General features: G+C 41.2%; 1 protein-coding gene across 1 annotated transcript in view; it reads left to right on the forward strand.

Moving 5' to 3' along the window:
• Window positions 1–12,911, forward strand: part of LOC126259840 (follistatin-related protein 5-like) — a 279,684-nt gene that overhangs the window by 177,340 nt on the left and 89,433 nt on the right. The window contains exon 7 of the mRNA XM_049956931.1: window positions 6,281–6,378. Within this exon, the coding sequence (XP_049812888.1) occupies window positions 6,281–6,378 (98 nt within the window). The remainder of the gene's footprint in view (window positions 1–6,280; window positions 6,379–12,911) is intronic.

The raw sequence follows: 12,911 nt of genomic DNA on the forward strand, positions 1-12,911 counted from the left end.
CTCTGGCGCATGAGACGATACGTGGACGTTGGCGTCATGTGGACCGCTGCTGCAACATGGCGAACGGAAACCCGAGGCCGCTGTTGGATCACCTGCTGCACTAGCTGCGCGTTGCCCTCTGTGGTTGCCGTACGCGGTCGCCCTACCTTTCCAGCACGTTCATCCGTTACGTTCCCAGTCCGTTGAAATTTTTCAAACAGATCCTTTATTGTATCGCTTTTCGGTACTTTGGTTACATTAAACCTCCGTTGAAAACTTCGTCTTGTTGCAACAACACTGTGTTCTAGGCGGTGGAATTCCAACACCAGAAAAATCCTCTGTTCTAAGGAATAAACCATGTTGTCCACAGCACACTTGCACGTTGTGAACAGCACACGCTTACAGCAGAAAGACGACGTACAGAATGGCGCACCCACAGACTGCGTTGTCTTCTATATCTTTCACATCACTTGCAGCGCCATCTGTTGTTGAAAATTGTAACTACTGTAATTTCGAAAGTTTGTCCGCCTGAAAATGTACTGTTGTCCCAAGCATATTGCAACAAACGGTGTATTTCTACCGCTGCTCGTTTAGTTTTTATTGCCGTTTCAAATATACCGGTCATTTTTGAAACACCCTGTACATACCCACTAGTTGAATACTCGGCTTCTTAGCTGCTACGCTTGTCCCGCATGATTTCCACGATTTGAAAACATTTATAAAACGTTCCCACTTTTTCTCATGGGATGCAGGCAGGTGTTGATACGAATGCACCAGTTCCGTCTTTGGGAGTAGAGGTGAGGGGGCAATAGAATCTATAAGGGCATCTGACCACGCTCTACCACAAACACTGCCAAATCCAAAAATTAATATGTCGACCTCATACGTATACTGGATAAAGGTCAGAAAAAAGAGGAGGCAAGAAATTTATTACTATACTAGGAATAGTGATAATTTCACTTCTCACACACTGGTCAAAGCGCAGTTGGCGAAGTACACCGACGGAAAAAAATGATCGCAACAGCAAACGGTAATGAATGAAGAGTAATAAGATGTTGGGAATATACGTATTTGGCTAGGTGACAAATTTAAATGATTAACACTGCAAGGTCACAGGTTAATATAAGCGTGAGACAGGTCATTGCAAATGTGAAATGCTGCTACATTAATAACCGGTGTAAACGGCAGAATGTTGAATGCAAGGATGCAAGCGTGAATGCATTGTGTTGTATAGGGGCCGCGCATCAGTTTGCTGGATGGAGTTCCATGCCTGTTGGAGTAGGCCGCTCAATACAGGAAGGGTTAATACTGGTTGTGAATGACGCCCGATGATGTGCAACACACGATCTATTGGAGACAGGTCTGTGTTAGAGACGGCGAAGGCAACTTATCACACTCTATAGAATATGTTGGGTTACAACAGCGATATGAGGTCATCGTTATTCTTTTGGAAAACGTTCCATGGGATGCTGTTGATGAATGGCAACACAACAGGTCGAATTACTACATTTATGTAGAAAATTTTCAGTCAGCGTTCATGCGATAATCATACGGAATCGCACCAAAGACCAAAACTCCAGGTGTGTCTAACACGAATACCGGTTAGTTGAACGCCCTCAGTCGGTCTCCTTCTAACCACCACACGGCCATCACTAGCACCGAGGCAGACCAGCTGTCACCAGAAAACGCAATAGACCTCCACCCTGCCCTCCAGTGACGTCTCTCATGACACCACTGAAGTCGCAAATGGTGGTGGTTTATGGTTAGTGGAATACATGCTGCAAGGCGCCTGGCTCGGAGCCGTCCTTGAATTAACCGACATCTAACATTTCGTTGTGTTACTGTAGTCCCAACTACTGCTCAGATTGCTGCTGCAGATGCAGTAAGATGATGTTCCCTGTCGGTAGTGCCACGTGGCTGTCCGGAGGCCGGTCTTCTTGCTTCTTGCGACCGCATATTCCCGCGTCCACCGCTGCCAGCAACCGTGTACGGTGGCTACAATCCGGTCAAGTATTTGTGAAGTATCGTAAAAGAATCATCCAGCTTCTCGAATCGCTATTACGCCACCACGTTCAAACCCAATGAGTTGTTGACAAAGGTGCCTTTGCCGCCTTAAAGACATTCTTGACTAACATCAACTCACCATGCCTAATCTCAATGGTAGCTAACTCTCATGACCGTTACATCGCGTATTTAAAGCAAATCTGATTTGTATCCTCATAGTGGCGCTACTAGCACCAATTTCATACGACTGGAGCGAAATCTGAATAGATATTATCTTTCAGATGTAGAAACAAACCTACCACAACCCCTCCTTTCCTTTTTTTTGGTCTGTGTATTTAAGCAGGTTGTAGCTAGTTCCTGAATGCCATAAACCGCCATCTTCACGCCAGAGAGCACGTCTAGCTGCTCCATGAACTTGTTTTAATATTTCGTCCAGTCAACAAATTTACCTCAGAGTCAGAACTGGTCACATTTCATTGGACAAATCCTTCCCCCACTAACAGAACTCCTGCAGAAGATGCCACTTCCTGTCAAGTCTTTTCAAAAGTTTATTTGCAGCACGTGATGAAAGCTATCTGTTGTCGTGAAATAGTCACTATCTCTTAAGCCCGTTCAGAAGGGGCATGATTGAAAATGAGAGTGCTAAACTGGACTCATCGTTGACAGCAAATTTAGTGTTGTCAACCCATTATAAGTTTATCGGTTAATCACTTCCTAATTGTTTCTTTATGATTTTAAGCGGAACGAAAACTACTGTTCATAATCTAATTTCAGCAACTCTACTTGAACCATTTAGGCACCAAAGATGCTCTTTGTTGCAATATTTGCATATGAAGAAATGAAAATGCTGTTTAACATAACTTTAATGGTATACTCGTAGTATTCCAATTTTCTGCAATATTTCCTGCATTTAAACCTCATCCGAAATATCAAGCAATTGACCCGATGTTCATCTAGTTGCGGAAGCGTTCTCGTAGTAATACACGAACACCCAGAGAGTGGACCTCTGACAATGTCTTCCGAGAATTCCTGAGAAACCTCAGATCAAGCTAGAAACAAACCTTGACGCTACCATACAGTGGCTTACACAAACATCGGACCAGGTAACAACGAAAAGATGCCACATTCTGCAGAAATGTTATTGCTTGTTTTCTTTTTCTTTTTTTAGGTCTTTCTTTTGTCATTCATCTTTTGACTGGCTTTATGTGGCGCGCAACGAATTTATTTATCGTGCCAATCTCCTCACCGCAGTGTACCACTTCCCTCTATGCCCACAATTATTCGTTATTTGTATTCGAATCTTCATCTACAGTTTGTACCCTATACTGGTCTATGCGGTATCATGGAAGTTATCCCCTAACGTCTTAACAAATGTCCTATCATCCTGTCGCTTCTTTTGACAGCGTTCTCCGTTTGTTTGCTCGCCGATTATGCTAACAATCTTCTCATTTTTATCTTATAAAGCTATACAACTTTTAACACTATATTTTTTTAGCTCTATCTTAGACGCTTCGATTTTTGTCCCACATTCCATGATTCACTACGTACAATTCTGTGCACCAAATTTGCATTCTCAGAAATTTCTTCTTCGGATTAAATGCTGTGTTTAGTAACCAAAGACTATAGCATACAACAATGTATATATTCGACATGATTTATTGCAAAGTAAACGAAATTAATAAGATTAAATCAAAACTAGAAATTTTCATTTAACTGAGGGCAAAATAAGTATAAAGACAAATATATTGCATTATCTGACTTGGGGAAAGTATCAGGTAAAATCCAACACGTCCTACAAATGCAAAACCTAAAAACCGGGTTCAGGTTACAGAGCACAATAAGAGTACACATATGCCATTGGCTACAACAACCCACAATATTTTTTCGATCTTGAGTACTGACTGTGGAAAATTATTTTTCGGTCAAGGTGGGAATTATTTTACAACGAAACTCTGTGAACACGTACTATCAGTGGAAATAATTTATCAGTAGACATCAAAGAACAAAGTAATGAAGTGGCATACATACCATATTGATTGTAAATTTTTCAAACAGCTCACAAAGGCAGGTAGCTCAAAAACGACGAATAAATTCAAAACTTTACCTTCGGTAAAAAAAAAAATCGAAATAACATTTTAATTCAGTCAAACTGCAGCCCGCAGATCGCACGCTGTCCGAATCACGTGTACTGCCTCTCTTCGTCTTCTACTTGTGACGTCGGCATGTATACCTGGACTACTATCACAGGCGTTGGTCTGATGGGGACAACCCTGTCACTGAAGAGTTCACAGTAACTCACTCTCTTCCTTACCTTCCTATTGGTATTGAATCCTACTCTTGTTAAACCATTTTTTGTTAGGATTGCCCTACACTCATCTAACTTGGAATTCTTATCTTATTTTCACTTCGCGGACTCCCACAAACTTAGATTGTGCGGTTGAATTTTGCTTTCCAGGTTTCCAAGCTTCCCTACCAAGTTCAAACTTATGACACTCCATGCTCCGACTCGTAGAGTGTCACCCTTTCGTTGGTTATTCAATTTATCAGATTCCTGTTGTCTTCTGCATATTCATACCATTGATCATTGTTGGTTCTTCATCCTTTTTATGTGCAGTTTCCGCCTCAAGAGCAAGATAGTGCCCTGACCGTCTGTTCGCGCCTTCGCCCTGCCTGACAAGGCCCTTGGCAGAACGAGGATTGCTTCCTCTGCCGGAAGTCTTGTGCCGCCATTCCCTATGCGTTTTTTTTTCTTTTTTAATGAAGAAGTTACGTAGTGGCTAGGCTTTGATTGCCAGTCTAAGAAGCTTCCCCTGTCTCAGGGGTACATTTATGCGCTCAATGTTTAGCGATGCCAGATGTGGCGGACCACGCTATACCTTGTAGTAATCTGATGGAAGGGTTAGGGTTTGGCGAATGCCTATGAAAAGTTACCTGCCATCATTTGTAGTGCCAACAGCAAAGCGCTGAGTACCTAATGTTACAATACGGCGGTGATTTTACTTGTTAGGTGGTCCTTCACTTATTGCGTTTAAGGAACAATTACATGCGGAAGAGTATGAACAGATTTTACAACATAGTGTAGTGCTTAGAGTTGATGAATACGTCGCAGACGATGTTTTTGTCAGCATAACTCTGCACGCTGTGATAAGGCAGCATCTTTTCAAGCAATGTTGTTTGGGCAGTAACATCACTTAAATGGACTGGCCTGTCCAGGGTCTTGACCTGTACCCAACACAACACCCGTTGTTTAGTTGGAAGGTCGACTTCGCTCCAGACCATAGTGTCCGACATCGCTATTTTCTCCGGTTTTGGCTCTCGAGGAAGAATGGGCTGCCATTCCATCACAGAGATTGAGGCACTCTGTCAAAAGTATCCCCTGTAGAGTTCAGGCCGTCATAAAGACGAAGGATGGACATTCCCCATATTAACGTCCATTAATGTGCGAATGGTTTTCCTCGGACAGTCTACAGTGCAGAAGGGAGGAACAATAATTCTCTTGTGTTATGACCCTGAGGAGTAGTCGACGCCTATGACATAACAACTAGATGGGATTCGTTGATAGAGGTCAAAATTTCCGCATCAGTGACCTCTGGGCCGAATTCATGAACCTTATATCCACTGGTATTAAGCGGGATTGCTATCGGACACACACGTTAATCTGTGATAAAAAACGAACGCTTCTCGCGAAGGGCTAGTTCCAGAGAGTCAGAAAAGCACCGATGAAATCAAGCTGTCTCCACCTCTTACAATTTACATCCTCGTTTACTCAGTAATGATCCTGTTGTCGATGGGACATTAAGCCTTAGCTATGTCTTACCTTAACGCTCAGAGAACCTATAAAAATACACTTAACCAGATAGCCCATCATTCTGCCCGTAAGTTCCCAAGTTATAAAATTTCGTATCTCATAGGAACGCTATTAGGGATACACCTTTACTGATATAGTCGCTGCACTTTATTGCAAGTAAAATTTATTAGATGTGCTATTGTTTCCTATAATACTTCGTTGATTACGTGTGGATCATTAGTCACAGAAAAATCTGTCGTAAAAGATAATAATTTATAGCGTCGTGCGAGCTGCTAAATACGATATGATTGAATTCACACTAGCAGTATTGCTAATGATCACGATTTGATAATCTCCTCAGACGTTCTCTTTTATGTAATGTGGTGAAGTGAATATATATATATATATATATATATATATATATATATATATATATATATATATATATATATATATATATTCAAATCAGAAATATTAGAGTTGTAAGACTCTTGTTTCTGTGTTTTCTAGCTACGCCTCGGGTGAAAGTCACACCCCGAATCCAGTCGAAACGACCTGGAGAAGAGGCCACCATGTTCTGCCACGTCATCGGAGAACCTTTCCCTAAGGTAAATAATGGAAACTGTATAAATTGTAGCTAGTAATAGACAAAGAGAACACTAAGAACTTACTTCATGTGGGTCGTTAAAGGACATTTTCAAGCTTCCCACCTCGGATGTTGTTGATAATTATCCACTTTATTCAAGATCGCACGAATCGCCAGTTTCTACCGTAATGGCCATTTTGAAGTGCAATAGGTATCAATATACTGTAAAATTAACCAATTATAACGACGGACTTAGCACACGCAAGACCGACCACATGACTTGCAACTATGTTTGGACGATGAGCACTTTTGCAGCTAGTAAACATTCTGGCTTTAATTTTGAAGTTTATACTTATAATAATCGGAAAATTTTGCAATATACTATGGAAACTACGCTTGAAAACTTGCCAGTCGTGCTAGCTTTAATAAAGCGAATACTTGTCACCAACAGCTTAAGTGGAAAACTCCTCTTTTTTCTAGGGATTTTGACGAAAATAAACAGTTGGTTTAGTGTGCAGTATGGATTCTACATTTACAAAAGTTTAGTGTTAGAAACAATTGTAAAAATTGGTATCAGTAACACATGTTTTGAATTCTTGTTAAGGCATTTCTTTTGCCGGTTTGAGTACAGTGACATCGTAAGTGTGTTTCTGAAAAACCATTCCTTGCACTCTTTCCGATCACATTCACTCTTAGAAAACAGTAGATTCATATTGCCTTGGTATTTTTTGCAGCGTGTTAGGTCTTCCCATGACTGATGCGAAGCTATGTTTCGAATAAACGACGTTTTCCCGTAATTTTGTTTCAGAATTGATAGTGGAAACTGACACTGGTGAAAGTACACGATAATAGAATCAAAACATTCCAGTAAACAAGTTACTGAAAATGAACTGTTGGCGAGGTAATATCAGATGTGTGGCTACTTTCCCCCACTGACTTCACTATGAAGTATTGCCGAAGTTCGTACAAACGTAGTTGAAATATAATATTTGGAAAATACTTTTATAAATAAAAATCAGTCCAGATAGCAATATATATTATCTATTTTTAATTATATCTTTTTAAACTTTTTTTTTAAATACCTTAGCAAATTTTGAGCAATATTGTATTTGTTTTCATGTCTATTGTGATTTTCTTATGTTTATACTGCTATATTTGTGAAGTTTATTCGGGTTTTGTTACTGTTCATGTGAGCACTGGTGAGTGGAGCGGAGCCTCCATAACTCCTAGCCTTAGTAGCTAGCTGGCAGTGTGTGATGGGCACCAGTGTGTTCTGCACAGCAGCTCCGTGAACCTGCTCCTCACGTGATCTGGGTAACGCTCCGTCTTATTTTACATAACTGAAGGGATTGGACAAAAATATGAAAAAAATACGAGAAATGCTTGCTTGAATATAAATGAATCGCTTAGTGCAGAAAGGCAACTATTTCAAAATATAAGTATTTCCCCCTTTTTTTTTTTTTGACGTTTATGGTTCTGAGTAGATCAGTGCACTGTTTTGCAGCGAAAAGGAAACTTGTTTCCACGATAACATGGGTTGACAGTGCCGTGAATTTTACATTTACTGCAGATAAGGAACTAGTCCGAAGCATCGTGACGGAAGGAGGGAAGACACAGAGGATGACGTTGGTCAGCTCACATCCTCAAAAAACGAGAACAAGGTTTATACTGATCTTTCGTCGACTATAGAACTTGATGACCTACATTCTATAAAGGAACCTAGCTGAACGATGATTCGTATGGTAAAATCGCTCCTAGAAACCTGAAAAGGGTTCTCACTATTCCAAAATACCGTGAGATGACCTTCTCAGCCAAAAGTCTGCACAGTGCTACGAGCAACATGAATATTGCCGTCTTGAGAATGGGCAATTTTAGACTGAGAAAAGCTGTAAAACCTATGGGACTACGCCTGCATACCCGCACCGCCTATAAGAAAACAACAAAATGACGTCAAATAATCTTTAGTCTACACCTCTCAAGACAAGATGCACGTTTGGGATTCAGTCGCATCATGTCCGACCATATGTCTAAGCAAAAAATAAAATATTATTCAGAAACGTTGAATTTTAAAACAAGCACCATAATCCTAATATTAAATTGAAACTCCAGTATGCGGCAGAAAAGGAACGTGTTAAACATCATCAAAGATGTCCTCTTTCTTCTTAGGTCATATTTGACTTTTACATGTATATAACTAAGTGCACGAAACCGATTTTGTTCAGTTCTCTGTCTCTACTGTAAAAGAAGAAAACATGGACACATTGCCTGTCCGCAGTAAACGGTTGAAATGCACATGCTAGCCAAGTCTGCAGGTTGCACTGTTGGATTCGACCACCGACAACACATTGCAAGTATCATACGTGGTGACAACAGTGCTTTATGTAATCTTAAATGCATTATGTCGGAGCTAAGTGAAGTGAATGTGGGAAAATTGTTGGTGTTCATATGACTAGTGTTCCGTAACCAAGATAGTGTTTCAAGAGACACTGTAGAGAAAATTATATCGTATGCAGGGAAAGCGGAAAACCATCGTAGCACTTACAAACTACGTTGCTGGCTGTATTCCATTCTCTGTCTTCCCTTTCAGTTTTATCCACTACAGCTTCTTCTAGTGACATGAAAGCTATTATTGCCTGGTGTCTTAACAGATGTCCTACCTCCCTGTACCATCTTCTTGTCATTGTTTTCCATATTTTCATTTCACCTCTTCTTTACTTACCTTATCAGGTCACCCAATTTTCTACATCCTTCTGTAGCATCACGTCTCAAATGCATCAACTTTCTCTTGTTCCGGTTTTCCCACAGTCCAGGTTCCACTACCAAACAATGCCGTGCTCGAAATTTACATTATCAGAAATTTCTTCCACAAACTAAGGCCTATGCTTGGCACTAGTATAGCTCTCTTGGCAAGGAATGCCCTTTTTGCCTGTCGCAGTCTGTTTTTTATGTCCTCTTGGCTCCATCCGTCTTCGATTATTTTACTGAATAAGTAGCACTGTTTCTTAACTTCATGTACTTCATGATTACCAATCCTGATGTTAAGTTTTCGTTGTTCTCATTTCTGCAGCTTCTCATTACTTTCATCTTTTTGGATTTACTCTAAATCCATATTCTATTCTCACTAGACAGTTCGTTCCATTCAACACGTCTTGTAATTCTTCTTTACTTTCGCTGAGGATGGTACTGCTATCAGCGAATCTTATCACTGATATCCTTTCGCCTTGAAATTTAATTAAACCGATGAAACTTTCTTTTACTTCCGTAATTGCTTCTTCGATGTGTAGACTGAACAGTGGCGTCGAAAGACAACATCCCTGTCTTACACCCTTCCTAATCCGAGCACTTCATTCTTGATCCTCCACTCTTATTGTTCCCTGTTGGCTCTCGTACATATTGTATATTCTCCCTCTTTCCCCAGAGCTTACCCTTATTACGCTTAGAACTTCGAACATCTTGTAGTATTTTACAATGTCAAACGTTTTCTCCAGGTCGACAAATCCTGTGAACGTATCGATTTTCCTATAGTCTTGCTTCTCTTATTAGCCATAACTTGAGAACTGCCTCTCTTGTGCCTTTTCCTTCCCTAAGGCCAAACTGATCGTCATCTAACACATCCTCAATTTTCATTTCCATTCAACTCTCCTGTATAATATTCTTCTCAGTGACTTGGACACTTGAGCTGTTTCGCTGATCGTGCGATGATTCTCGCATTTGTTTGCTCTTGCAGTCTTTGGAATTGTGTGGATGATGTTATTCCGAAAGTCAGATGGTATATCGCTGGACTCATACTTTCTACGCACCAAAGTGAATCGTCGTTTTGTTGCCACTTCAGCCAATGATTTTAGAAATTCTGGTGCAATGTTATCTATCCTTGCTGCTTACTTGATTTCAAGTCTTACAATGCTCTTTCAAATTCCGTTTCCGATTATGGATCTCCTATTTCTTCTTCTATCACTTCAATGTACTCTTTGTACCTATACGCCCTCTTCTCTGCATTTAAGAGTAGAATTCGCACCACGCTCTTAATGTTACCGTCCTTGCTATACATTTCACTGGAGATTATTTTGACTTTCCTCTATGCTAAGTCAGTTCTTCCGACAATTATTTCTCTCTTTAATTCTTGACATTTTGCAAGCAGCCATTGCGTCATAGCAGCCCTACAATTCCTATTTATTTAATTCCTAGGTGACTTGTATTTCTGTATTCCTGAATTTCCCTGAACATCACTACTAAATTGTGATCTGAGTCTGTATCTGCTCCTGGGTACGGCTTAAATCCAATATCCAATTTCGGTATCTCTGCCTGACGTAACTGAAATCTCCCTGCATCTCCCGGTATTTTCCAAGTATATCTCCTCTTCTTGTGATACTTCTACAGAGTATTCGCTCTTACTAGCTGAAATTTATTGCAGCACGTAATTAACCTTTCTCTTCTCTCATTCTTAGTACCAAGCTCATAATCCTCTGTAACTCTTTCTTCCACTCTTTCTCCTCAACTGCATTCCAGTCCTCCTTGCCTATTCGATTTTCATCTCACTTTACGTACTGAATTGCACTGTCAATATCCTCATAGACTTTCTCTATCTCTTCATCTTCGGCTTGCTATGTCGGCATGTATACCTGAACTATCGTTGTCGGTGTTGCTTTGCTGTCGATTCTTATGAGAACAAACAACCCTATCACTGAACTGTTCACAGTAACGCATCCTCTGCCCTACCTTTCTATTCATAACGAATCTTACTGCCGCTATACCATTTTCTGCTGCTGTTGATATTACCCTATACTCATCCGACCTGATATCCTTGTCTTCTTTCAATTTAACTACACATGCATTAGTGATAGGGCAAAGGGTTCCTCTTACAACCTTTAGTGTAGCAACACCCTCAGAGACCCCCCACCTGCTTTTGTTGATCACTTTAAAAATGTACTTCTATCTAAAAAACCTGCACCGTATTCATAAGAACTTTCAGACACGAAAACCGTTCGTGATGCCTGCTAAAAGACGTAAGAGGACCAGCGCGTATTGCTTGCTCGCTCCTAGGGCTATTAGCATTGGTTGCCTCTATGTATACAGATTGCCAAGATATCAACAGAGGAGGGCGAGTAATATAGAGGGTGTTGCCGAACTAGGGAGAAAACCTTCGCCCTTTTGTCCCTACATGTGCCAATGTCATAAACCTCCTCCACCATCTGCCCCCCTATCCTCTACATTCACCTCCCCCACCACACACACCCACCCTCACTTCTTGATTACGCCACAGGAGCGCGCAAAACACGGGGTACGGAAAAATGTGTACAGCGTTTGCTGCTTTTGATCGCACTCATTTCGTCGAATGGTTTTAAGCTGTCCCTAGTGGCTGCATGCTCTACAAAAGAGCAAACATTTCGTCGCACTGCACTCCAGAAGATTGCGATCGCTTTCATTGTGGTTGCTGTACCTCGATATCCTCAGAGAATGGTTGAAGAGTCCATGGGGTGTGAAGAACGTCGTCCTATTGCTCACCATACTACAAACTGTCATTTTAGACCGCGAAATGTTGGGAATCAATGCTCAACGATAGAGGTTGTTTCTTTGGCCACCTCTAAGCCAGCACCTAAGGCCTTTTCGTATTGATTCTGAGCAGCACTGTGTCTGAAACGTTCACTTTTGTCAGCCATAAGGAAAGCGCACAGCTTCAACGCTGGTTCTGGTCTCCATGGCAGAGGAGGGGTGAAATGTGAGTAAGGGAAAGAGGGAGGGAGGATGACGACCTCTCCATCGCTTGACACACTCACGGTGGCGATGGGCAAATTGTGGAGACAGTTGGTGCCAGTGTGACGTTATTAAAGTACCTTATTTTTTACATGAGCTTTTGAGCTCTGACCTGCTTTTCGCATTTGGCGATGCCTAACTGTTTGGAACATCGCCGAACCCGAATGTGACGTTGCAAAGCACCATGATTTTTCATCATTATGGAGCTAAGTTGTAGGCACCTTTGAGCCAAATCTCGAAATAATGCTTTCGTAACGGGAGACAGTTGCGTGGTTCCGAAGAAGTGATCCTTTTTCTTCGTTACGCATTGAACATTAATTTTATACTGCTTGGATAATATTTCATACAGAGGTCAGTAGCAGCTTGTAACTTTACATTCGCTATTATCTCGCAAACAGCTTGTTTGCGGATCCATGTTCGCTCCAACGTTCTTCCTTCAGTCATCATATACCGGGTGACCAAAAAGTCAGTATAAATTTGAAAACTTAATAAACCACGGAATAATGTAGATAGAGAGGTAAAAATTGACACACTTGCTTTGAATAACGTGGGGTTTTATTAGAACCGAAACAAAGTTCACAAAATGTCCGACAGATGGCGATGGACAGCAAAACTGCAAAACTGCTGCCGTGACGGGTGAGAGGTAAACCGATATGTTACAGAATCGCATCATCCCCAGCCTGGCTGATAAACACCTCCACCCCATATTGCTATACGCGTGAAAGATCTCTTGCGCGCGTCGTTTGGTGATGATCGTGTGCTCAGCCGCCACTTTCGTCATGCTAGGCCTCCCAGGTTCCGTGC

This window comes from Schistocerca nitens, chromosome 1, assembly GCF_023898315.1.
Source record: "Schistocerca nitens isolate TAMUIC-IGC-003100 chromosome 1, iqSchNite1.1, whole genome shotgun sequence".
NCBI classification, from domain to species: Eukaryota; Metazoa; Arthropoda; class Insecta; order Orthoptera; family Acrididae; genus Schistocerca; species Schistocerca nitens.